Source organism: Catharus ustulatus, chromosome 13 (assembly GCF_009819885.2).
Source record: "Catharus ustulatus isolate bCatUst1 chromosome 13, bCatUst1.pri.v2, whole genome shotgun sequence".
In the NCBI taxonomy this organism is placed as follows: domain Eukaryota; kingdom Metazoa; phylum Chordata; class Aves; order Passeriformes; family Turdidae; genus Catharus; species Catharus ustulatus.
The window spans coordinates 1,805,435-1,828,952 of record NC_046233.1 but is presented as its reverse complement, the minus strand read 5'-3'; the positions used below and the strand labels follow the sequence as shown (position 1 = coordinate 1,828,952).

Here is a 23,518-nt window from a genome sequence, read left to right as displayed (position 1 = left end):
CCTCCTGCAGCTGTCCTCAGAGAGGATGGGATCCAGCCTTGTGCCCATGTGCAGTCAAAATATATAAAAATCTGGGCACTGGCAGGTGGCCAGAGCAATGTCACAGTGATTCCTGTAAAATAAAATTTAAAAAAAAATAATAAAAACTTGTAAATTTTATAGAATTTGGGAATGAAAAATTCTATCTCTCTAATTATTTTTTTTTCTGTTTTCCTTTTGTCCTAAGCCAGAAAAAAAAGAGAGAAAGGTCCATAAAGGTTTCTTTCCTAAAAAGGGAAATGAAGCAGTGACAACTTGGGATTTTATTTATTTAAATTTTTTTAAGTAAGAGTGCAGAAAACATTTTTAAGAGGATAAAAATCAAGGCTCAGTTTTCCATCCTTGTAACCCTATAATGAGGTTCCTAGCAGTTCCTCCTGATAAATATTTATCACCTCTGTGTTTTCTCTGCTTCCCAACTGCACTGACAACGGGTTTGTAATTGCCAAACCAAGGCTCAGCTACACTGGAAACAAGGGGAAAAAAACCCTGAAAATTGAAATGCAGGAAATTGTCAAAGATCAGAGGCTGCCAAAGTGATTGCATGTCTTGGTGCTCCCACCAAGCAGCTGCTGGTGACAATCCTGGTGGCAATCTTGGTGCCAATCCTGGTGACAATCCTGGTGACAATCCTGGTGACAATCCTGGTGCCACTGCTCAGCTCAGTCACCTCCTCACTTCTTTTCCACTCTCCTGAATTCAGTGTGCAGGGAGAGCAGGGGGAGTTTTTGTATTTCTGCAGGGCATGGGCCCTGAGGAGAGGGAAAAACAGAGAGGTGGAAGGAGGAATTTAATTTAATGAAATCTGTGGCTGGCAGGGTGCAAGAGGCTCCCTTGGGAGGGAAGGGTCTCACTCACACATGGGGTGGGAGCAGCGAGGCTCCAGGGGACACAGCCTGCCTTGGGATGGAACTGCTGGTTTGGGGCAGCAATCCTTCCTAAATTCACACAGCAAACCTCCCCCAGCATTGCAGGTGCTGGGTTTTCTCCAGCTGGGGGGGGAATCAGCAGCTTCTCCCATCCCCAGCATCTCCAGCATCTCCTCATCCTCCTGCTGCCTCTCATCCCACCCAGACCCCACCAGCCCACCCTCCAAGCTGACACTGCATTTATTTCACCATTTTCCTTTCGTGCTCCTCATGAGGAGAAGCCTTTGGCCACCCTTTAACCTCTCCTTTGTCTCCTGCAGACCTTGAGAACTTCAAGACTCGCTCGAGGAGCACGGTGTCGGTGCGCCAGGGCCAGGGCATGGTGCTGCTCTGCGGGCCCCCGCCCCACTCCGGAGGTAAACAGAGATTTCCCTTCTCCTGTTTCACTGAATTGGGGGGTTCCATTCTCAGGGAAGAGAATTCTCAGGGTTTCCAGGAAGTTTGAAGCAGGGAGAGGGTTGTGACCCTGATGGAGGGTGATAAATGCACAGAAATCCACTTTGTTCATCTGAGTATAAACTTCAGATGGAAATTAAGCAATGTCTTCATATCCCGAGGACCTGACCAAGATCTTCTTGTGCAACCTTTCTGTTTTGTGGCCTGGCTGCTAAAAAGTTGATCTTTGCTGACAGAGCCACTTTTGTGCATCATCTTTTCATTATTTTCTCTTTTTCAAACACTGCTGGCACTACTTTTTGTGTCCTGGGTACTCAGGATATGTCCAGATCTCACAGGGTGCTGTTTGCTTCAAAGAGAAGATACCAAGCAATTTTATCAGCTCAGAATAAATTTATTTTAGGTGTGCCAACTTGGTTTCCTGAGGGTGTGTGTTGCACTGTCCTGTTCAAAACGTGCTGGGGAGGGGTGGTTCTGTCAGAATTCCTGCTGGATGCCCTTGGGGTGCCCAGCAAGCCCCATGTGTGTGTCAAACCCCACCAGGACCCCACCAGCCGCTGCAGCTGCTCTGCCACAGCACAGAACATCTCCCAGGGCTCTGGGTCCTTTTACAGAGATTTGCACTCCTGCTTTGAGCTCTGGTATCAGCTGCTTGGAGATTGCCCAGTGGGTTTGGGCTGTTAGGCTGAGCTTATTGCTCAGACTGGAGCAGAGAGAGGCTTGAGGAGCTCCTGGGCTGAGTTTATTGCTCAGATTGGAGCAGGCAGAGGCTTGGGGAGCTCTGGGCTCAGCTTATTGCTCAGACTGGAGCAGACAGAGCCTTGAAGAGCTCCTGGGCTCAGTTTATAGCTCAGACAGAGGCTTGAGGAGCTCTAGGCTCAGTTTATTGCTCAGACTGGAGCAGGCAGAGCTTTGAGGAGCTCCTGGGCTCAGTTTATAGCTCAGACAGAGCCCTGAGGAGCTCCTGCTCAGCTGGCAGAGCTGCCCATGGGCTTTGTCCCACTGGGACCCCTCCAGCAGGACTGACCCCATGGCACTGCCCAGCCCTGGCCAGCAGTGCTGCCTCCCATTCCCCTCCCATTGCAGCGATTGTGCACATCTGTGCCCTCAGCTAAGCCCAGCTCTGTGCTGGCTGAGTTCCTTGTTTTGCCATGAGAAATCTCCTTGGGTGGAGATGGAGCAGTTGGGGGGAGTGTGAGCACTGAGAAGGGAATGGCTCAGGAGAAGGTTTGGTCTGAGTTCATTTACTGCTGATACAAAACACTAAATTTGCAGAAGGTGCTGGTGTTATTTCCAGCTTTGGTTCAGTAAGAGGGACAGAGCCTCGTGTGCTGACCAGGAGGGGAGAACGTTTCTGGCAATAATTTCCCTCAATCATTTGGGTGAGAGAGGACTTCCCCTGTGACCACCACCATGACCTGCTCTGCTGCAGCCAGAAAATTATCCTGATTGTAGCCAGAGCCACAATTAGTCTGCAGAGTCTGTCACAGCTCTGTATCACAGTCTGAACTGCTTCATCACAGCCTGAGCTGGGCTGTGGCACTGGGCTTGTTGTTTTCTGGCTTGCACACAAAGTGTTTACAGGAAACTCAAACCAGCTTAATTCAGAGAACTGTTCTGCAGGAATTCATCTGCTCTGTGCCAACATTTGCTTTTACTTTTCCTCCCTCCCAAGGTCAGAAATGAGTTTTAAACGTCCCAACTGCCAATTAATGCTTTTTGGTGATCATCACATTTCCATCAGCCAGCTCTGCCCGAAGCCCTTGGGGTCTGCAGCAGCCACTGCACACCCCCAGAGTTTTCTGCAGCCCAGCTCGGGGCAGAGGGAGGCTCAGGAGGAGTTTCAGGGGTCAGGGGGAGCTGCTGCTCATCAGGAATTGTTCCATGGGCAGCCCCATCCCAGCAAAGCAGAGCTGGAGGGATCAGCTCCTTCCAGCCCCCCAGGACAGCACTGCAAGTGTCACAGGAAAAATCTCTCCACATTCCAAGTGAAAAAAAAACCAGTTCTTTGGAAGTGTGAGTGGTAATAAGAGGAGAAAATGCAATTACTTATTTTAAAATCTGATAGGGCAGCAAACCCAACTTCATCATCCTTGCAAAAAGTCCCTGATGGCTTTAATGGCCACTGCTGAAACAGAGGGCTAATTGTGGGGGAAAATACACTTTCATATTATAATATTTTTTTTCTTTAGTTCCATATGTGCATTGAAAATGAAATCTGAAAAAAAAAATAATTTAAAAAAGCAAAATTATTCAATCTGAGAATTGCCATTGCTTTGGTGATGAGGGTATTCACTGCAATAGTAGAAACCTGTAAAAAACATCCTGGCCAGGTGCTGAGATCTGGGAGAAGAAAAACAGTAAATGAAAAGGGAATTATTTCCTGCCAGCCATTGTGTCACTGGGCTTTAAAATTGTGACTTTATTAAAAAGATGCTGATCAGCATCCAGACCATTAACCTTTCAGCTGTAGCTCACTCCAGTACTTTGCCACTTGGAAATATCCATTTTTGAGGAGCTGTCAGCTGAAAGTGAAGTTATGTTGGCCTACATACATTAGTTGTTGAGGCTTTCTTTTTAATTTTTCTTGCTAATGATGCCCAATAAAGAGCTTCCCACTGTTCAAACATTACAGGAAATTCATCCTGAAAATGAGTCCAAAAGATGAACAAGTCCTTTCAGCATCAACAAATGGGCTGTGTGCAGCTCACACACAACAATTTGGGCACTGCCCTGCATTGTCCCAATTTTTGGTTGGAAATGAGCTGGAAATCGAAGCCTGTGGATGTGAGCTCCCCCCCAGACCCCAAATGGAAATGGGATGTGTGCTGGGGGCGGCGGGAGCCGCTGTTTGTCAGGTCACTGCCTCGTGCTGGTACATTCTGCTAAGCAGCATAATGATGTGATGGCCTCCTCTGATGAAGTGCATGCTGAGTGCTGGAGATTTGGAAAATAAATGTTCATCTGTGGCTGGGGAAGCGGAATAAATGCAGATCCAACACTGGCTTCTGCCGCGATTTCTGCGGCGGCAGCGGCGAATCCCCAAGCCCCGAGGCCCCTCCTGCCACACTGGTGACCCCTTTGTCTGTCACAAGTCCCAGCTCTTTTCCTCTCCTTTTTTTTGTTTGCCTTCTCTGTTTGTTCCTGAAGGACTGGTAGAAGCCTGCCTTGGTTAGGATTTCTCTGAGGTGATTACCCAGCGTGTGAAGGGTGTTCCCTCGTTATTTCTGCAGCTTGTTCAATCAAAAGCTCAACAATGGTCTTGTGTCAACCTGAAACCCCACAGAAGATTTCATTGAAATGTAAATATTGCATTGGGACCTGGGTAACAGCACCATGAGCTGGTGTTTGAGTGGGCAGGAGGAAAGAGGCAAAACTCCTAAAATCTGAGTGTAGCTCAAACTGGGTTTTGGTTCTGGTGCAGAGCACCAGGGACATTGTCATGGTCACAGCATGAGCTGGGCAGTGCCCAGTGATGGAGTCACAGGAATAGTTTGGACACTGCAGGGACATCAAAGAGTTTCTGTGACTTCTTGTTGAGTCTCGTTTGGGTACCTCAGCCTGGCTTAGATGGGATCTAGAGTTTGGATACCAGGACACAAAGCTCTCATGTTTTCAGAGCCCTGTGAGATCAACTATTGAATCCCAGAATGGTTGGGGTGGGAATGGAAATGGCAAGGACACCTCCCACTGTCCCAGGGTATCCCATCCCCAATGTCCAGCCTGGCCTTGGACATTCCAGGGATCCAGGGGCAGCCACAGCAAATCTGGGCACCTGTGCCAGCCCTGCCCACCCTGCCAGGGAACAATTCCTGCCCAAAATCCCATCCAAACCCTGGAGCATTTTGAGCCAAAACAGGAAAAATATCACTGAAACAGGCTTTGTTTTTTCTTGTGTGAATCTTTCTGTTGCATTTTTTAAGCCATAAACCCTTTCAAATTGTACAATAGTGTTCAAGTTAATCTCTTGGTGGAAATGTTTTCCTTCCGAGGAGCTTTGCAGGGGGAAACATCTTTCCTTGTTTGCTTTTTTCGGTGGTGTTAATCAAATTTGGCAGGATACATTTCTTGGTGAGATAAACTTAATTGAAACAAACAAACAAAAAGCTCCAAAAGCCAAAGCAAACACTCACTTGTGTTTCTCAGGGCCCTGAATCTAAGTTGTGCTCTAAAGGGACATGCCTGGGAAGTATTTGGAGGTCACTGTCCTTTTAACTTTATCTCCAGATTTTAAGATAAAATATTCTTCTGTGCCAAATAGTTCTTTTCATTTAACTTTGTAGGAGCTGAGTCATTTAGCTGCCACTTTTATTAGATTTATTTGATAGCCTGGGCAGGGTTAGTTAATATTTTAATAACTACAGTTTTCAAATTCCTTCTAGCATCCCTGTGGCATTTCACTGTGAGTCCAGAGGCTGAAAAAATACAGTCCTGGAAGGGATTTTCTACTTGGCAGGCTGGTAGCACACCCTTCCTCAGGTCTGGAAATCCTTCCCCTCCCTTCCCTGGGAAGATAAATGAACTTGTCTTGGGGATTTCTCTCAGCCCCTCCCTGCGAGCTCCTCGTGGTTCATCTTTGGGAAGATCTATAACCACGTTCTCATGACATTTGCCTTGCAGCCCTCGTGGGAAAAGCCTGTGGAGATGGAGCTGTGAGAAATGCAGAGTGCACACAGAGGGCTGCTGGAAATGATCTCTCAATTACTTGATTGTTTGAATTCTGTGTTCTCGTTGCATTCCCTGGTGGTGTGTCCAGTTCTGACACTGCTCTGTCCTTCACTCATTCCACCCCTCACCACATTTATTGTCACTCCTAACCTAGCTCAGCAATCTGGGCAAGCAATAAACCACCTGATGGCTTTTTCAGGTAACAAAGAGCTCGGCTGGGCAGGTGGGAACCCGCTGGTGTTCCTGCAGGACATGCCTCAGAGCTGACCCTGGAACTCAATCTCCCCAGTAATTCCTCTCTCTGATCCCCAGTTCTGACACTTTGTCCCTCTGCTCCTTTCTGACCTTCCTGGGAGCTGTGTCCCCTTGAGTGAGCAAGGGCAGGATTTCAAGGAAAATCACTTTTGTGTCTGTGCAGTGCCCACGTTCTCAATGCACTTGGAAAATTCCATCTTCCCCAGGAGGAGGAGATTCATTAAAGCTCACTTGTTCCCATAATTCTTTCCTATCTGATGCCATCAGTCCTGATGGAAACAGCCATGGATGGGAACACATCCATGTCCATGAGCTGAGCTGCTGACAGAGAATTATCCCCACATCTTTTCACAGGTTGGGCATTCAGGTTTTCTCATTCTCTCCTGCTTTTTTTTTTCCCTGTCAGCATCCAGGAAAACTTTTAGTTCTGTTGCACAGCTTAATCAAGTAGAACTAACGAAATTTTAGCATTTGACAGAGATGGCAATTGTGATTCCATCTCAATCTCAGCCTTCCACACTGAGCAGTGGAGTGTGGACACCCGAGGTGTTTGCAGAAAGCACTTCAGTGATTCCAGTGCTGCTGAAACCACTCCTGGGCACACAGATCATTCCTGGCTGCTCACTTTTTCTCTCTCCTTTTATTGTTATTTTTTTTTAAAGGGATGATGGGCACTTCATGGGCTGGGAGCAGTGAGGATCTTTTGGTTTTTCAGGGTGGTTGATGGCCTCTGGTGGGATGAATGGTTTGAGGGGTTTGGCTGGTAAATAATCCATCCCACAAATCATGTCTCGTGTTCCCTCGTGTTTGTACAGCCCCCACCACGCAGTGCAAGGAGGAAAGAAAGAAAAACTGGGAAAAATCAGGACAGTTCAGGAGGAAAAAGGCAATTATCAGGCATTTTTATACCATGATAGCAAGTGGAGCATAGCAGGAACCCTGGACTGTTTAATGTCCTCACTCCACTGCAGTAACCTTAATATTCAGCCTTTTTTTTTCCCTGTTTATTTCAGTGTGGGATGCCCAGAGCTTTGCAGAAATGTGAATTTTACAGAACCTGTATTCCCATTTTGCCCTTGCCAGGCAGGTTGCCAAAGGGCTGAGCTACCCCTGTTACTCCTCATTAAGGGATTGAAGGCTTCTCCTCTTTCTCTCCTGCCTTAATGTCTTTGGAAGCCTTTGCTGCTTGGTCAGATTTGGTTCCAATTAGTGAGAAGTTAATTAAGAGAGGAACCTCGCACACATGGGTGGGCACCATGGCTGGAAAAGTTCCATTTCTCCAGGAAACCAAGCAAAAAAATCTGCTGGGATGGTTGGAGGTTGGTTCAGCTATTTGTCAGAACGCTGCAGGGTCACTGAGCAGCCTGCCAGGGATCACTGCCAAGGCTGGAGGGAAAATGTGAGCAGGTAAACCCTGCCTTGGGGCTGGGAAAAGCAAGGAAAAACAGGCAGGGAAGTGTTTTTCCACTGGGGACAGCCAGTGATGGATTTGATGCATTTGAATGTGGTGTTGGGTTGGTGTTGGCAGCACCTGGAGGTGTTGCAAACATTCCTGGATTGTGGGGCAGGATTTAAACCTCGTTTTCCATGGATAATTCTGCTTGGAGGATGCAGGGAAGGACAGAGGGGAGGCTCAGTTCCCAAACAAACAAGGTGGTGTTGCCATTCACAGCTCACAGCTGACTTTCCTGGAATGGGAACACGTGAAATCCCAGTAGGATTTCCCAGGAATTCCCAGGAGGTGATGCAGGATGTGCTGGAGATGGAGGAGACCATGAGGAGAGCAAAGCATGCAGCATCAAAAATCTCTCACCAGTTTTTCCTCTCAATAGTGACCCCAAACAGCAGGAAAATTCCAAAGTTTCAACATCCTCAAAGTGTTTTCCAGAGCAAAAACAGTCGAGCTCAAAAAGCCTCTGAGTGATTGATCTGAAAACAACTTCCCAAAGCTTCCAGCTCCTGCAGTTTGTGTCTTGCTCCTGAAAGCTGGATCTCAGCATTTCTGCCAAACAATTCCCTCCAAATTCAGCCCAAATTTCCCTCCAGGTGTCTCTTTCCATCCCAGGGAGTAGGAGAGTCACACGCTGGGTTTCTGTAATTCATCTGTGTCTGGCTCCATGGGATGGAGATTATTACAGTTCAGCAAAAATGGGGTTCATTAAACTTAAAACCAGGCATATGAAACTCTCATTTAAATAAAAAGTGATTGAGAATGGTAACTTCCATTTAAAGTGCATCTCCCATCATTTATTTTTTATGCTCTGTCACAGTCACCATTTAAATTATTAAAAGCAAGAAGTAAAAAGCTTCTCAGGAGATAGAAATGGATTAGATTAAAATTAATCTGACATAATCCTTTCTCCAAAACTGCTGATTCAGTTTGTGCACAAGTTTATCAACACATTTGAGGATGAGGGATAAGGATAAATTCTCCTCTAATTTGGGAGTGCTTTGGTTTGATATTTCTGACAGCACAGGGAACACACACAGCGCTCTCGTAATTGAGAGATTTATGAAATTACAAATATTTCCAACAGCACAAATGCCAAACCCATCACAGATTTACTCTTATTTGAGCATCTGAGGTGGAGAATGTGATCTGCCTCATTTCTGGGATGAATTTTGAGGGGCAAAAAAGAGGGGTAGGGTCAAGAACTGACATTGGCCACGGGAGTTTAGACCCAGATTTTGAGCTGGCACGTGTCCCTTGTCCCCTGCAGAGTCAGAACGCCCCACATCCCTTTTCTGTGCCCCAGGTGGGTGGCACAGAGGAGCTCTGGGCTCTGTAACTGCGAGGGAAGAGGCTCAGCCCTCCACTGAAGACCTTGGAAACAGCAGAATAACGAGGAACATGACGTTAATGGATTTTTTATTTATCAGTGACAGCTCGTGACATCTTTAAAAAGAAATCATCTGCGAGCCAGTGGTGTGGTTCATTCCCTGCTTGGTTGCAGTCAGCACTAAATGAAGATTGAGATGGGATTGAGGGGGTAGGGCTGGCAGGGTTTGGCTGGGGATGAGTGGGATCTGTCGTCTGGCAGAGCCCAGTCAATAGCATTTATCAGGACTTGTAACGCCTTGTGATGTCTTTATGAACTAAATTAGAGATCAGAGTGCTGCTCCCAGGCTCTGCCAACCCCTTCCCTCCAGTCCCAGCTCTGCAGAGCCCTCGGGAGCAGAATGTGTACAGTGACACAAACACAGCACTGATGGGTCCAGCTGGGGCTCCACATCCCTGGGAGCACACCCTGCTTTGTTCAGTCCTGGCTAGGAGAGCCCCCATTGCCTTGGGGCTGGTGTTTTGTTGTTCAAAAATCAGTGGGGGAATTGGTTTGGGCATTTTCTGTAACCTCATGCACGTGAAGTGCCTTGAAGTGCAACCATGATGTGTTTAAATTGAATATATGTGCAACCATGATGTGTTTAAATTTGTGTGCAACCATGATGTGTTTAAATTTAAAAGTGTGCAACCATGATGTGTTTAAATTTAATATATGTGCAACCATGATGTGTTTGAATTTAAAAGTGTGCAGCCATGATGTGTTTAAATTTAATATATGTGCAACCATGTTGATGTTTTCAGCTGGTAGATATCAAAACACTTTATCTGAGCACTGATTATCTATCAGATAAATTAGGAGAATGTTTTTTTTCCTGTGTGCTACAGGCCATACCCCCTCAGGCTGTTTGGGCAGAGAGTTCAGCCTTGGAGTCCATCATAATTTTAATTCATTGCAGTAAGAAAATTCCTCTGCAACCAACTTTTTCTTTTTTTTTTAGAGGTTTGATCTAATCTCTTACAACTACAGATCAAAGGTAGTGAAAGCTGGTATTAAAGGATTAGCTAGGTCACATTGAAATATGTTTTAAAACAAGCCCAGGGACCTTTAGCTTTTCTGAAGCAAGTGCACACACACAAAAAAAAAAGATTTTTAGGCTAACTCTTTCCGGCTTTAACCAGAAAACAAACTGATGGATTAAATCTGTGAGTCATTCCTTCAGGTGATGTGTGGGCACTTTATGTAACACAAGCCTGGAGAACACCAGCAGTGACTGAAGCTCTCTCAGCACAAACCCAGAGCAGAATTCCAATTCAGGGCAGGCATCACCTGTGCACATGCCCAGCTTCCCGTGCTTTTATTCTCTTCTGATGATTGCTTAGAAATAATTAGCAGCTTCAGCCCAGCCTCCTTCTGATCTTTTCCTCTGGCTGATATCTCCTGTTTCCATGTTTCCTTGCAAAGATGTGGATGCCCCTCTCTGGAACATACCAATCCATTATTCCCTTTTTAAATACAATTTCCTCATGGAAACAAACTTAGAAATGCCGATTGTCACCCAGCTGGGGTGAGCCTGACTCCAAAATCTTCAGTTTAAACCAGAAGGGCTTAGAAGTGACATCAAATCCAACCCTGGTTTGTCATTTCCAGGGAACACCAACACTTCAGGAGGTATCAGAGTGAGAAACACAGCTTGGGTTGGTGGCTGGGTTTTCTTTCCTGAGCTGTACAGGTCTGTAAGACAATTTTAAAAGCTTTTCAGACAAAAAAAAATCATATTTCTCCCCAAACCAACCATGTGTTCGATGAGAGGGTGTCTGTGCCCAGCAGATGCTGTTGACAAAGCTTTTGCTGAAATTATTTAATTGGAGTAAATGCCCCAGTGCAGGACCTCATCTCCCAAGGTTTTCCCTTCAGCCCAGATGGAGTTGTGTGGATTTTTGTCCTTTTGGGTTCAGTGCAATTGGTGGGGCTGGAGCTGCCTGCAGAGATCATCCAGGCCCCTGTGCAGCCTGCAAACATTTCAGTGCTTCAGACACCCAGGAGCTGCAGCTGCAGCAGATGCAGGGTTATTGATCAGCCTTCAGGTAATGAAGATTTAATGAAGATTTCTTGCCCTTCTAATTACCCAGAGCTGGGCACTTGAGGGGCTGGGAGGCAAGCACAGCACTGGGAATTGCTGTGAGAGTGACTCTAACACAGAAATTGGGTAATTTGTGCATTTTTCTCCCTCTTACAAACTTCTGACAGCACGTTTCTCTGTTGCTGCTGAGTAACTGTGTCCTCAGATCTGGCACTGCTGAGGGTTCATCCAAACGTGTTTTATTAACCTCAGATTAATCTTGTTCATTATTTATCACTCTCTTTATTAAAACCTGCATTGGAGGCACAGAGCTGTGATGTAGCTGGGCAGCAGAGCTCAGGCTCAAAAGGAGAATTACCAGGTGAATCTTTTGTCCAGGATGATTTCCTTAAATTGTTCTGCAATTATTTAAGACTTGAAGATAAAAAATTGATCCAGCAGTGCTGGAAGGGCAATGCAATTTTCTATAGGCACAAAATTAAAAAAAAAAAAAAAATTAAAAAAATGAAGGGAGCAGTGCATAATTCATGTAGCTTTAACATTAAAATAAAACATTGAAAGAGAAAAATGGATTTGTTTTTCCCAGATAATTCCCTTTTTCCCTTTCCCCAGGGCACTCTGCCAGGGTCTTGGAGCCTTCTTCACATTTTGTCATTCACGGGGCTGTGGGTGTTGATTGCTCAATCAAATCACAGGGAAATTTGGAATTGTGAAATCTGAATTGTGAATATCCCTACAAGCAGCTGGCAGATTTTAATAAACAAGTTGAGAATACAGCTCAGGCTCACAGGACACTCATCAGATAATCAGTTCACCTTTATTCTTGCCCAAATTTGCTGCAGCCTTCACTTACGAGGGCTTGTCTTCAAAACACAATTGAATTTTGAACTTTTTTTTTTAAAACAGCCCTGATTTTACAGAAGTGCATTCTGAAAAAAAAAAAAAAAAAAAAAAATTGAATTTTGAACATTTTTTTTTAAATCAGCCATGATTTTACAGAAGTGTGTTCTACAAAAAATAAATGAATTTTGAACAAAATTTTTAAAATAGCCCTGATTTTACAGAAGTGCATTCTGCAAAAAAACAGTTGAATTTGAACAATTTTTTTCCAGAAGTGCATGATCAAGGGAAGTGCCAAGCAAACACTCAGAGCTGTGCTCACTCCCTCTGGATTAAGATTGTTTATAGCAGGGGATGAGCCTCCCCTCTCCTGTCAGAATGTCTCAAAATTAATTAATGTTTTAATAGCCTAAGTTAAAAGTTTAAAGGGAGGTTTTAATAATTTCCTTAATTTAATATCTTTTTTATAATTTCCTTAATTTCATGTTTTTATCTCTAACCATGTGTAATGAAACATTTTTGGTCATCATGATTTAGAAAAAACCTTCTGTTTTACACTGAAAATCAGTTCCCAGCTGTCCAGTTTGAGAGTGACAGGGTGGGTGATAACACAGGAATTACAGCAATCATTAAAGATTGGATTAATCTCTGTAACTTTCAGTAAAGCCTATAAAAAATAATAGTGTATTCTACCCACACTGTTCTTATTAAAAATGATAAATGACCCCGTTCTTTGGCTAATACTGATCCCAAAATTTCATTCTTCTACTCAGCTTTATGGCTGCCATCATCTTGATATTTTAATAGCTTTTCCCATAATAGCCACAGAGATCTTTTTAAGTGGCAGCCCTAACTTTATGGAAGAGACTTTAAAAAAAAATTCAAAAAGAGTTTCTTCTACTTAAAGGCAGAGGTAAAATATGTGCATGTCTCAAGACATGCAAAAAACATTTTGGCAAATCACAGGCCTAAGTTAATAATTACTCAGATATTTGTGCAGGTTTCACTGTAGAGTAGATAATGGAAATGAAGAAAAAATCAGATTATAACGTGCCCTGGGGCTGTGCAGGCAGGTGCTCTGGGATTGCAGCTCGTGGAGTTTTCTCCTTTCCTTTAAAACCAGCAAATGCAGGTCAGAAATTGAGTGATATTCTATGTTTGAGAGAGCTGCTGGAATCTGCTCTAAAGGGGAGATGAAAAGTGTGGGAAAACAGACAAAAATCACATGAAAAGGCCCCAGATTAGACAGGAGAAGTTTGTAATGAATTCCTGAAGGAAATTGCCTGTGGGATGGGAGCTGGCACTGCCAGAGCAATTAGAGAGGAGACCTTATCCAAAGGAGCCCGTCAAGCTGGAGAAGCCATAAATATAAATAAATAAATATAAAGCCATAAATATTGCACCAGGATCTCTCAGGAAATCAAAGGCACTTGCAAGGAGTGTTTATTTACATGTTGCTACACAAGAGATGCTCCCGTGAGTCCCATGGTGTTTGAGAGAGGGGGAGAGAGAGAATCAGTTTTAAATGTTATAGAGCCATAATGAATAATGAACAATAATAATATCAAGTTCTGGGATATTTGGGCAGCTGGATCTCCCTGGAATTGATAGAAGGCAGAGCTGCACCTTCAGATCTTTACTGTGCTTGCTAAGTTTTAGGTATCCAAATCTATAGAGTTAATTTGAATAGAGTTTAACAGAGTTTGAAGGTGATTTTGGGGGAGATTTCATTTTTTTTTTCCTCTAGGAATGTGTCTCCTGTAATCCCCCTGTGCTGAGCTCCTCATTTTGGAGGGATCCCAGCTCACCCATTTGTTTCTGGCTTTGATCAGATCTCCTCCTCCTGCACAGCCTCCTGCTTATCCAGGGCTTCCAACCCTTAAATATAATATAGCAATCTATTTTAAAGATCTTTAAATGTTATATAGCAATAACAAACTGCTCCTAATATCCAGTTTTGTGTCGTTTGGGCAGCTGGATCTCTCATTGACAGGAAGGCAGAGCTGCACCTTCAGCTCTTTACTGTGCTCCTCAGTATTTTACAGCCAAATTAGCAGAGTTTGAAGGTGGCTTTAAGGGAAGTTTTGATGTTTTGCCCTCTAGGAATGAGTCTCCTTTAGTTCCTTCCACCTTTCTGGAGGGATCCCAGTTCCCCCATTTGTTTCTGGCTTTGATCAGACCTCCTCCTCCTCTTCCTCCTCCTCCTCCTCCTCCTCCTCCTCCTCCTCCTCCTCCTCACCCAGGGCTTCCAACTGCCCCAGCTCCAGTGACAGAATCATCCCAGACTTTGTCACTGAGGCAGAGCCAGGAAAATCTCCTACAACGATTATGGGGTGGGAAAGTTGTGAGGATGCCCCACAAGGGCTCTCGATGGCTCTCAGCAGCAGAGAGATGAGAACTCCTGAAGCCAAAGGGATCATTAGCCCACAAGCACAGAGCCACAGACCACAATAAAAATATTTAACCTGGAAATTAGAGGGGGTTTAGCAATTAAAGTGATGCTGGCTCATAGAGAAAAGCAGGAGCTGCTTCTGGGGTGTAATTATATCCCTGAGACCTCCTGATTTTCTGTGGCCAGTTCAGCATTTCCCCAGTCAGAGCAGAGCTGCAGAGCTCAGGGGGGCTCTGGTGCAAACCCTGTGTGTGAAGTCACTCCAATTCCAGCATCCCAGGGCAAGATTTTATTTGCCTGGTGCTGGCTGCTTCTGGAGGAGCAAGATAATTGTTTACTGAGAGTAAATTTAAAAAAAAAGAAAGGAAAACCAACAAACTTAACTACTTGCAGAAAATAATGAGCTGGCTGAGAAGTGGTGCCTTGTTTGCTCTGAGTATCCTCTTGACATCAGCATGAGGTTCCTTCTAATGAGATGCACACATGTAAATATGATGATTAGATATTCCCTCATAAACACAATTATCATCTCTTCCTAAAAGTCCAAGCAGGCATTTTCAAGTCCTGTTGTTAGAAATAAATAAATAAAGGCCAAAGGTCTGCATTCAGCCTCTTCTGGCTGGGAGCAGTGGGATGTCAGGGCAGAATATATTTTACAAAGTACCTAATGGAAGTTGAGGTCAATTGCAGGCACGACTCATTAGAGTATTAAAATAAGAATATGATTTTTAGCATAATTAGTGCTCCCTTAGAAAACTGCAGCAGCTTTGTATCCACTTCAGGCTCTCTGAGTGTGTTTGGGCATTTGGCTCAGGCAGATCTAACAGGGTTAGGCTGCATTAACCTCACAACCCCTGCAACATCTCTCACTTCTTCTTTATGGCTCAAAAAACTTCCAAAGGCGCCTTATAAAACACAGAGCCCTGTCTAATTAGTCACAGAGAAGATTACAGCTGCTTAATTTAGTGTTCAGTATTGTGCTGAGTCAGAAATTCCCGAGGAATAAAGCATCCAGTGGGTGATAACACCACTGGGCAGATCCTCCTCACAACTGGCATTAAGGGGGAAAAAATTAATTAGGGAGGATGAAAGCACAGCCATGGGCAGGCTGGAATGTCCATGACAAAAAGGTGAGATTCCTGTGAAATGCATTTTATTCTGGAGGAAGTTGAAGGAGTAGCAGGAATATCAGATTTGTGTGGGGGCTCGGAAGTGTCACAGCTGGAAATTTGCATTTGTGGTGATGCCTTTTTCTCTGCTCCTAAAAATATAAACCAGACACAGTTAGGGTGATAAAAGGGGCACCTTTATGTGAGGATCCTTAAGTGCACAAATTCTTCAGGTGGAGAAGGCTGAGGATGCACCCTGGTCATGATTTGTGTACAATTTTACAGATTCTGCAGATTATCATATCTGACAAGAACACCCCAATTAGGGGGTGTGAATTAATCCCCCCAGTTCTGGTCCCTTCTAAATTCTCCCCCCTCAGACAAGATCCAGGCCATGTTTACAGAAATATGTCTCAAAAAGCCATTTTCAGCCTTGGTTTCTAAGGAGAACCAGGACAGCATAGGGATCCTGGAATTTGTTTTGTCTTCCTGCCTAGGAAAACATAGAGGCTAAGCTATGATAAAAAGGTACAAATATATGTGTAAAGAATACAGAGAATATGGGAGAAAAAAAGGTAAAAACCAAATGGCATCAGAGAATATAGGAAAGAAAAGATTAAAAACCAAATGGATCAGAGAATATAGAAAAGAGGAAAAAAGAGATTAAAACCAAAATGGCATCAGGGAATGTAGACAGGATAAAAAAGTGAAAATCAAAATGGAATCAGAGAATACAGGAAAGAAAAAAAGGTAAAAATTAAAATGACATCAGAGAATGTAGACAAGATAAAAAGGTAAAAACCAAAACAGCATCACAGAACATAGAAGAGGTAAAAAGGTAGAAACCAAATCTGCATCAGAGAATGTAGACAGGATAAAAAGGTAAAAACCAAAATGGAATCAGAGAATATAGGAAAGAAAAAAAGATTAAAAACCAAAACAGCATCAGAGAACATAGAAGAGGTAAAAAGGAAGAAACCAAATCCACATCAGAGGATATAGAGAAGGTAAAAAGTTAAAAACAAAAATGGCATCAGAGAATATATGAAAGAAAGAAAGGTAAAAACCAAAATGGCATCAAAGAATATAGAGAAGGTAAAAAGGGAAAAACAAAATGACATGAGAGAATGTAGACAAGATAAAAAGGTAAAAACCAAAATGGCATCAGAAGATATAGAGAAAGGAAAAAAAAAAAAAGGTTAAAACCAAACCAGCATCAGAGAATACAGAGAAGGTAAAAAGGTAAGAACCAAAACAGCACCAGAGAATATAAAGATAAAAGGGTAAGAACCAAAATGGCATCAGAGGATATAAAGATAAAAAGGTGAGAACCAAAATGGCATCAGAGATTATAAAGATAAAAAGGTGAGAACCAGAAGGGCAGCAGCAGCACAGGGCTCACTGCATGGCTGTGCTCTCCCTGCTCACTCTGCTCTTGTCCTGCAGAGCTCACCTACGCCTGGATCTTCAATGAGTACCCCAGCTTCGTGCAGCAGGACAGCCGGCGCTTCGTGTCGCAGGAGACGGGCAACCTGTACATCGCCAAGGTGGAGAGCTCGGACGCGGGCAACTACACCTGTGTGGTGACCAACACAGGTGACCAACAGCAGGGTGCTGGGGCCACCCACGCCCCTCGTGCTCAGGAATGATGGTATGAACCCCCCACGCTGGTTGGTTGTGTTTTGTCATGGCTGGATGTCACCCAGAAATTAAAAAGTGGCTTGAGATGTTTATTTTGGAGTTCAGGGTTTGTCCCCTGTCCTGGTTTGGAGGACAGGTGTCTGCTGAGAAAGGCAGGAGCCCTCTTTGAAATGGAGAATGCAAACCCGCTCTCTCCAAATTGTTATAATTTTGAAATCAAGGGGCTTTTCAGGCAAAGATAGTGGGAATTAGGAATAACAGTTCTTTACTAGGGAAATTAAAATAGAAATACAGCACTACAAAGAACAAACCCCAAACCCTGACACAGTCAGAGTACAACCTGACACCCGTCAGGCAGGGTGTTGGCAGCAGTCCCATTCCATGGTGGCTGCATCCTCCTGCAGTGACAGATGTGGCTCAGTTGGAGCAGTGCTCCTGTACAAGGTGCAGTTTCCCTCTGGAGCTCCAGTGGGGATGTGGAGAAATCCGGTTTTCCTCTGGAGTCCAGTGGAGAAAGGGGCTCCCTTAGTGTCCCAAAACCTCTGTTTTTATCTTGGTAAGAAATGTTGGGCTCTTCCCCCTGGCTGGAGCAACTCCCAATGGGATGCAGTAATTTTATCAGTGCCACAGTGGGACTCAATGGCCATGAGCAGAAAATGACTGGCTGGAGGAAGGATGGGTTGTGAAAAGATAAAGAACACTGCCCCAGCTGGTTTATAAACCATGGCCATGAACAGGAGATATCCCATGGAGATAAAGAGCAATGCCCTGCCTGGTATCAATGGATGCCCATTATCAGAATATCTCCCATAGGATCAGGATCACTGTCCCCACCCTCAAGCAGATGGTGATAGAGCAGATACCTTTTATCACACCCTGTATTGTAACTCAAGACATCCCCTCATGGTTTTTTCTCCTCACAGTGATGTTGGAGTTGTGGTTCAAACTCATGGATAGCTGAAGTTGCTCTTCCCACTGCTGGGGTGACTCTCAGAGGCAGGCAGTAATTACAGAAGGAAATCCCAGTGGGAGTTGGCCAAAGACAGGAAACAAAATAGATTTTAGAGTGTGGATATACCAGTTTTTTCTCATTTTATGCAGCCCAAAAGTGAACAAAAGCACTTTGTTGTTTCGGTAACTGTTAGCTCAGCCTGTGTTTCCCAGCAGAATTAGTGCTATTTTTAGTGGTCTGTGGAATAATGACAGAAAAGGGGAGAAGAAAGTGAAAGAGGATTTCTAAATTTATACAGACAATTGATCTGTATCATCCGTCATTTTGGAGCAGATAAGAAAAATACATTTGCATGTTAATTTCCAATTAAAATTAATTAAAATGTCTCTGTTTAAAGGCTAACAGTTGGGACATTTGTTCCAGGAATAGAAGTGCAATGTTAGCAAATTCTCCTGGCAGAAGATCCACTGTCACCTCATGGGATTTGACAAAAATTCCTTGCTTGGAAAATGCAGGCTCCTGGCTGCACCTCGTGCCCATCAGGGAACACAATCCCTGGGATGGAGTGGGAGGTGCTGCTGGTGATGAGGAATTGTCCCAGCTGGACTGGGAGGATTGGAGGTGCTGCTTTTCCTGCTCTGCTCCATATCAGGGAGTTCTGTGTTTCCTAAAACACAGCAGCAGCAAATCCATCCCTCTGAGCCCACTGGGGAGTCATGGCCTGGCTGACAAAGGGCAATGCTTCAGTTTGCCTCATGCTATCAATTGCAGTGCTGAAATGATATTTGTAACTATTCCAACAATGGGATTTTTTTTTTTTTTTTTTTTTTTTTTTTGCCAACCCTACTAGAAGAGCTGGAGGGGGATTTGGTGGAAGGGTGTGCAGGGATAGAACAGGGGGAAATGGTTTTAAACTCCCAATTCCCATTTCCTCTCTGGGAGGATGGCGAGGCTCTGGCACAGCTGTGGCTGCCCCATCCCACTCCAAAACCTGCTGGAAGCATCCAGGTGTTGAGAGCTGCTGCTCCTGCAGCACTTCCCTATTTCTCTGTAAAATCTGGGATTTTTCATAGCAGGATTGAAACACTAACAGTGGGAAAGAACCAAAATAGTCCTGGAATGAAACTTGCCATCAGCAGCAGCTGTATGGGCCAATTAAATTGTAACATTTCCAGGTGTCAGGAAATGCAGATCAAAATCTCAGACAAATTAACCCCCTCCTGAATTCCTGGGACTTTCATCCCAAAGAACGTTTTTAAGCCTTGAAATCAGAAGAAAGATAAGAGAAACCTCTGAAATGGCAACACATGGAGCATCTGATGTGCTGTGACCCTGGGAGTGCTCTCCAAGCCACAGCCCAGGGTCAGCTTCAGTTCTCCATTTCCTCCTCCATCCCTGCCACCTGCACTGATGTTCAATCGCCCAGGAACAGCAGGAAAAATGAGCATTTTCTGCATGGAAATGATCTTGGGTTCAGGATGGAAATGTCTCAGCTGCTCTGGTGCTGGAGAGAGCAGGACTCACTTCATGCCCTGTGCATATTTATGGAGACAGGCAGGGGGTCACTGCAGCAGGAGCCTGAGATTTCTCCAGGCACAAATCCTGATTTTTTCAGGTACAAATCCTGATTTTTCCAGGTACAAATCCTGATTTCTTCAGGTCAGATAGAAATCCTGATTTCTCCAGGTACAAATCCTGATTTTTCAGCTACTATAATTTATTATAAATCTATAGTATAATATATATAATATATAACATATATAACATATAACATATAACATATAACATATAACATATAACATATAACATATAATATATAATGTATTATATATCATATATCATATATTATATATTATTAATGTAGAATATAGAATATAGAATATAATAGCATAGAATAGAATATATATTACATTACATTACATTACATTATATTATATTATATTATATTATATTATATTATATTATATTTACTATATTATACATAAAATATTATACGTAATATATAATTATAATTGAATATAATATATAATTAATATATAATGGATGATAAATACATAATAGATAATATATTTATACAAATAATATTTTATATATTATAAATAATTATGACATTAGAATACATTATCTATTGTCTAATATTGTATTGTACATATTAATATATATTATAATATAATATATTATGAATAATTATGAATATAATTATAAATAATTAATTATAAATTAATGCATTGGAAGAAAGATGACATAACATGTTACACAACATGTTAACATGTTACATCAGAACAGAGAACATTCAGGTCAGCAAGCAGAGGCAGACATGGTGTCAGCCTCACACTGAGCACTTCACAGGAAAATTAAAGGAAAAACCAGGATTTTCTTGCGTGCAGTGTGAGAAACAAAAAGGCAGTCAGCAATGAGAGGCCAACATGAGCAGCTCTGATGATTTACCAAGAGATGAGTATTGTCTAACACCAATACTCAGCTGCGACAGACCAAAGCCTCTCTAACAATTTAAAGTTACAAAGTGAATGTTTATTCAGCGCTGGGCAGCAGTGTGAGGTAACCCTCTAACACACACTGCACAATCACAGCTGGTCACAGAGTCTGTTTATTGACAAAAGGTTCAAACAAATCCATATTCATAACACCAGCCCCTCCCATCCCCTGCTTCCCATGGTAATTAGCTGGAATGGCAATTAAGCAGCGTGGTTGGCTCCTTGAATTAAGTCTGGGCTCGTTTTTGTGGGGAGGGGTCTCAAAAGGAGGAAGTAAGGTGAGTCTTCCTCACCCTGACCTTTTCTATCAATGACAATACAAATGGCTTTTGGGACAACTCCAGTTTTGCAAAGAATGAGTTTCTGGTTGCAATTGTTTGTGTTCTTTGGACCTGCCTACCAGTTTCATCCTTTCCCATTGCAAGCACAGCTCAGCAAACATAAATTGACAGCAATCAATTATTGAAGTTTCAGGTGACTATCTCAAGCCCAGTTTCTCCTTACTTTTAACTAAAATCCTAATTTCTTTAAGATTAGTGTCTCACTGATGTGCCCCAGTGTCACTGCAGGCTGCTGCTGCCTCATTTCTGTATTTTTGGGATTCCTCAGGGCTGCCCCAGCTCCTCTCCTCCCTGGCCACTGTCCAGGACTGGTGAGGTTTGAGCTGCAATCATCAATTAGCTGATAATCACTGTTGGTGGCATTCTGTGTGCTGGCTTTAAGGCAGTGGCTGGGGATGGAGCCATTTGTCAGGGCTGTAATGGCCTTTTTATGTGCACAAATTTTTAAACACAATTTCATAAAGAGGCTGCCACGCTCTGTGATTTACTGGGGCAGTAAAAAATAAAGAAATTACCCGAGGAGTGGATGATCTCTGTGCATGGAAATCCTGGAAGTGAATGGAAATATCTCTGTTAACTCCAGGGGTTTTAAAACTTTTTTCCATGTTTCATTTCTAGAAGATGCTGAACCTCCCTGATTATCACTCCCCTTATTTCACAAGTTACCTGCAAAAATCCTGCATATTCAAAAGCTGAGAGTAACAGAGCCATGAAGAGATTTTAATCTTTGGCAGATGGTGTGGAGAGTTGGTTCAGCTTCTCCTCTGGCAGTAAATGGGAAAAGAGCCCACACTCCACGGCTGTTAGGAACAGGCCATGTTTAAAATGAATGGATTAATTGGGCAAGTAATGATGTATAGAACAGCTCTGTGCTAGCACGGGAACACTTGTGAATTTACTGCTGGAATTCAAGCAAGCCTTAGCATCTCCTTTATGTTCCCAGGGGTGATGGGAGAGTATGAGCCCAAAATAGAAGTGCAGTTCCCAGAAACGGTTCCATCTGCGAAAGGAACCACGGTGAAACTGGAGTGCTTTGCCTTGGGCAAGTAAGTTTGCATCCATTATTATTGTTAATTATTATTCCTGCAGCTTCTCACGTTGGTGGGGCTGGATTTGAGGAGTTTGCAGCAGTTCCACTTCCCTCAGCAGGAGTTACTTGTGGTGTTTTTGTCACAGCCACAGGGCTTGGGGACTCTTGTTTCTGGAGTAAATAATGGCAACACTTCCAAAATTTGGGACTGGCAGGAAAACCATCACAAATGGATGGTTTGGGTTGGGAGGGACCTTTAATCCCACTGTCCCAGGCTGCTCCAAGCCCTGTCCAGCCTGGCCTTGGGCAGTTTTAGAGCAGCCACAGCCCTAAAATTGATATGCTTTTACAGCTGGGTCACAACAGCATTTTAATAATAAAATACCTCCTGTTGCACACCATGATAAACACATTTGTGTTTATGTTACACATAACAGAGATCCTCTGGATCCTGTGCCAGACTCCTCACGCTGAGCAGACCCAGGGTGGGTCCAAGACTCTGCCATGTCCCTGCCAGGATAGGGAGCAGCAAAAAAATCCAGAACACAGGCTTCATCCAGGAAGCAGAAGAAGAGATTTATGGCAGAAGCAAACACATTTTTATAGGCTGGTTTACAGAACCAAAGACAGAATTAAACTCATTGGTCCAAGGAAACACGGTTTTACCAAAACATCTCATTCCTCCTGTGCACAACACCAGGTGCTCAACTTTGCCATTCATTCCTTCCCTTCTGTTTTCCTTTGAGGAGCTTGGGAAAACTCAAATTGCTTTTTTTCCCCATCCTCCACAGTGCCAGTGTGACTTTGCTGTGTTTTCCTCCCCAGCCCAGTGCCCACCATCAGCTGGAGGAGGGCGGATGGGAAGCAGCTGCCCAGGAAAGCCCGCAGGCACCGCTCCAGCGGGCTCCTGGAGATCCCCAACTTCCAGCAGGAGGACGCCGGGCTCTACGAGTGCGTGGCTGAAAATGTCAGAGGCAGAAACGTGGCACGAGGACAGCTGACATTTTATGGTGAGCAGGGCTCTGCAGCAGCCAGTGCAATCTGCAGGCAGTGTTGGTGAGGACGGAATTTCGCGAGGATGTTTCTGAAATGGTTTTCTTTCCAAATGTGGTCAGGGGTGTCTCTGTTCCCTGAGCCCATCACCTGTGCTGTTTTAGAGTCTCTGTGTCCCAGCCCCAGCACCAGAGAGAGTCAGGAGACTCTTCTGTTGTTTCCAGAGGTGTTTATTTTATCTCATCTCAAAGTTCTTTCCCTGCCCAGCCCAGGTCTGTTCAGCAGCTCAGTCCCAGGCACACTGCCCACCCTGGGCTGGGATTATCTTTTTATACTATAAACTACATCAACATTATTTACAATTATCTTCCAATACCTATCACTTATATTGCACAGTCTGGTTCTGCTCTAAACCAATCTAGAAGTGCCAACATCACCTAAAAGATGCATGCAGGAAGGAGGAGAAAGAAGGACAGAACACGCCCAGGTTCCTCCATCCTGACCCCAGACCCTTGTTATAAACAATCTTAAAAACCTACTTTTTCACCTTGTAATAATCTAACTTACACTCTACT

At 43.8% G+C, this 23,518-nt stretch overlaps 1 protein-coding gene across 1 annotated transcript in view; it reads left to right on the top strand.

Moving 5' to 3' along the window:
* Positions 1 to 23,518, top strand: part of CNTN4 (contactin 4) — a 271,602-nt gene that overhangs the window by 185,028 nt on the left and 63,056 nt on the right. Inside the window, 5 exon segments of the mRNA XM_033071468.1 lie at positions 1,229 to 1,324; positions 16,938 to 17,086; positions 17,088 to 17,142; positions 21,864 to 21,966; positions 22,776 to 22,960. Coding sequence (XP_032927359.1) covers positions 1,229 to 1,324; positions 16,938 to 17,086; positions 17,088 to 17,142; positions 21,864 to 21,966; positions 22,776 to 22,960 — 588 coding nt within the window.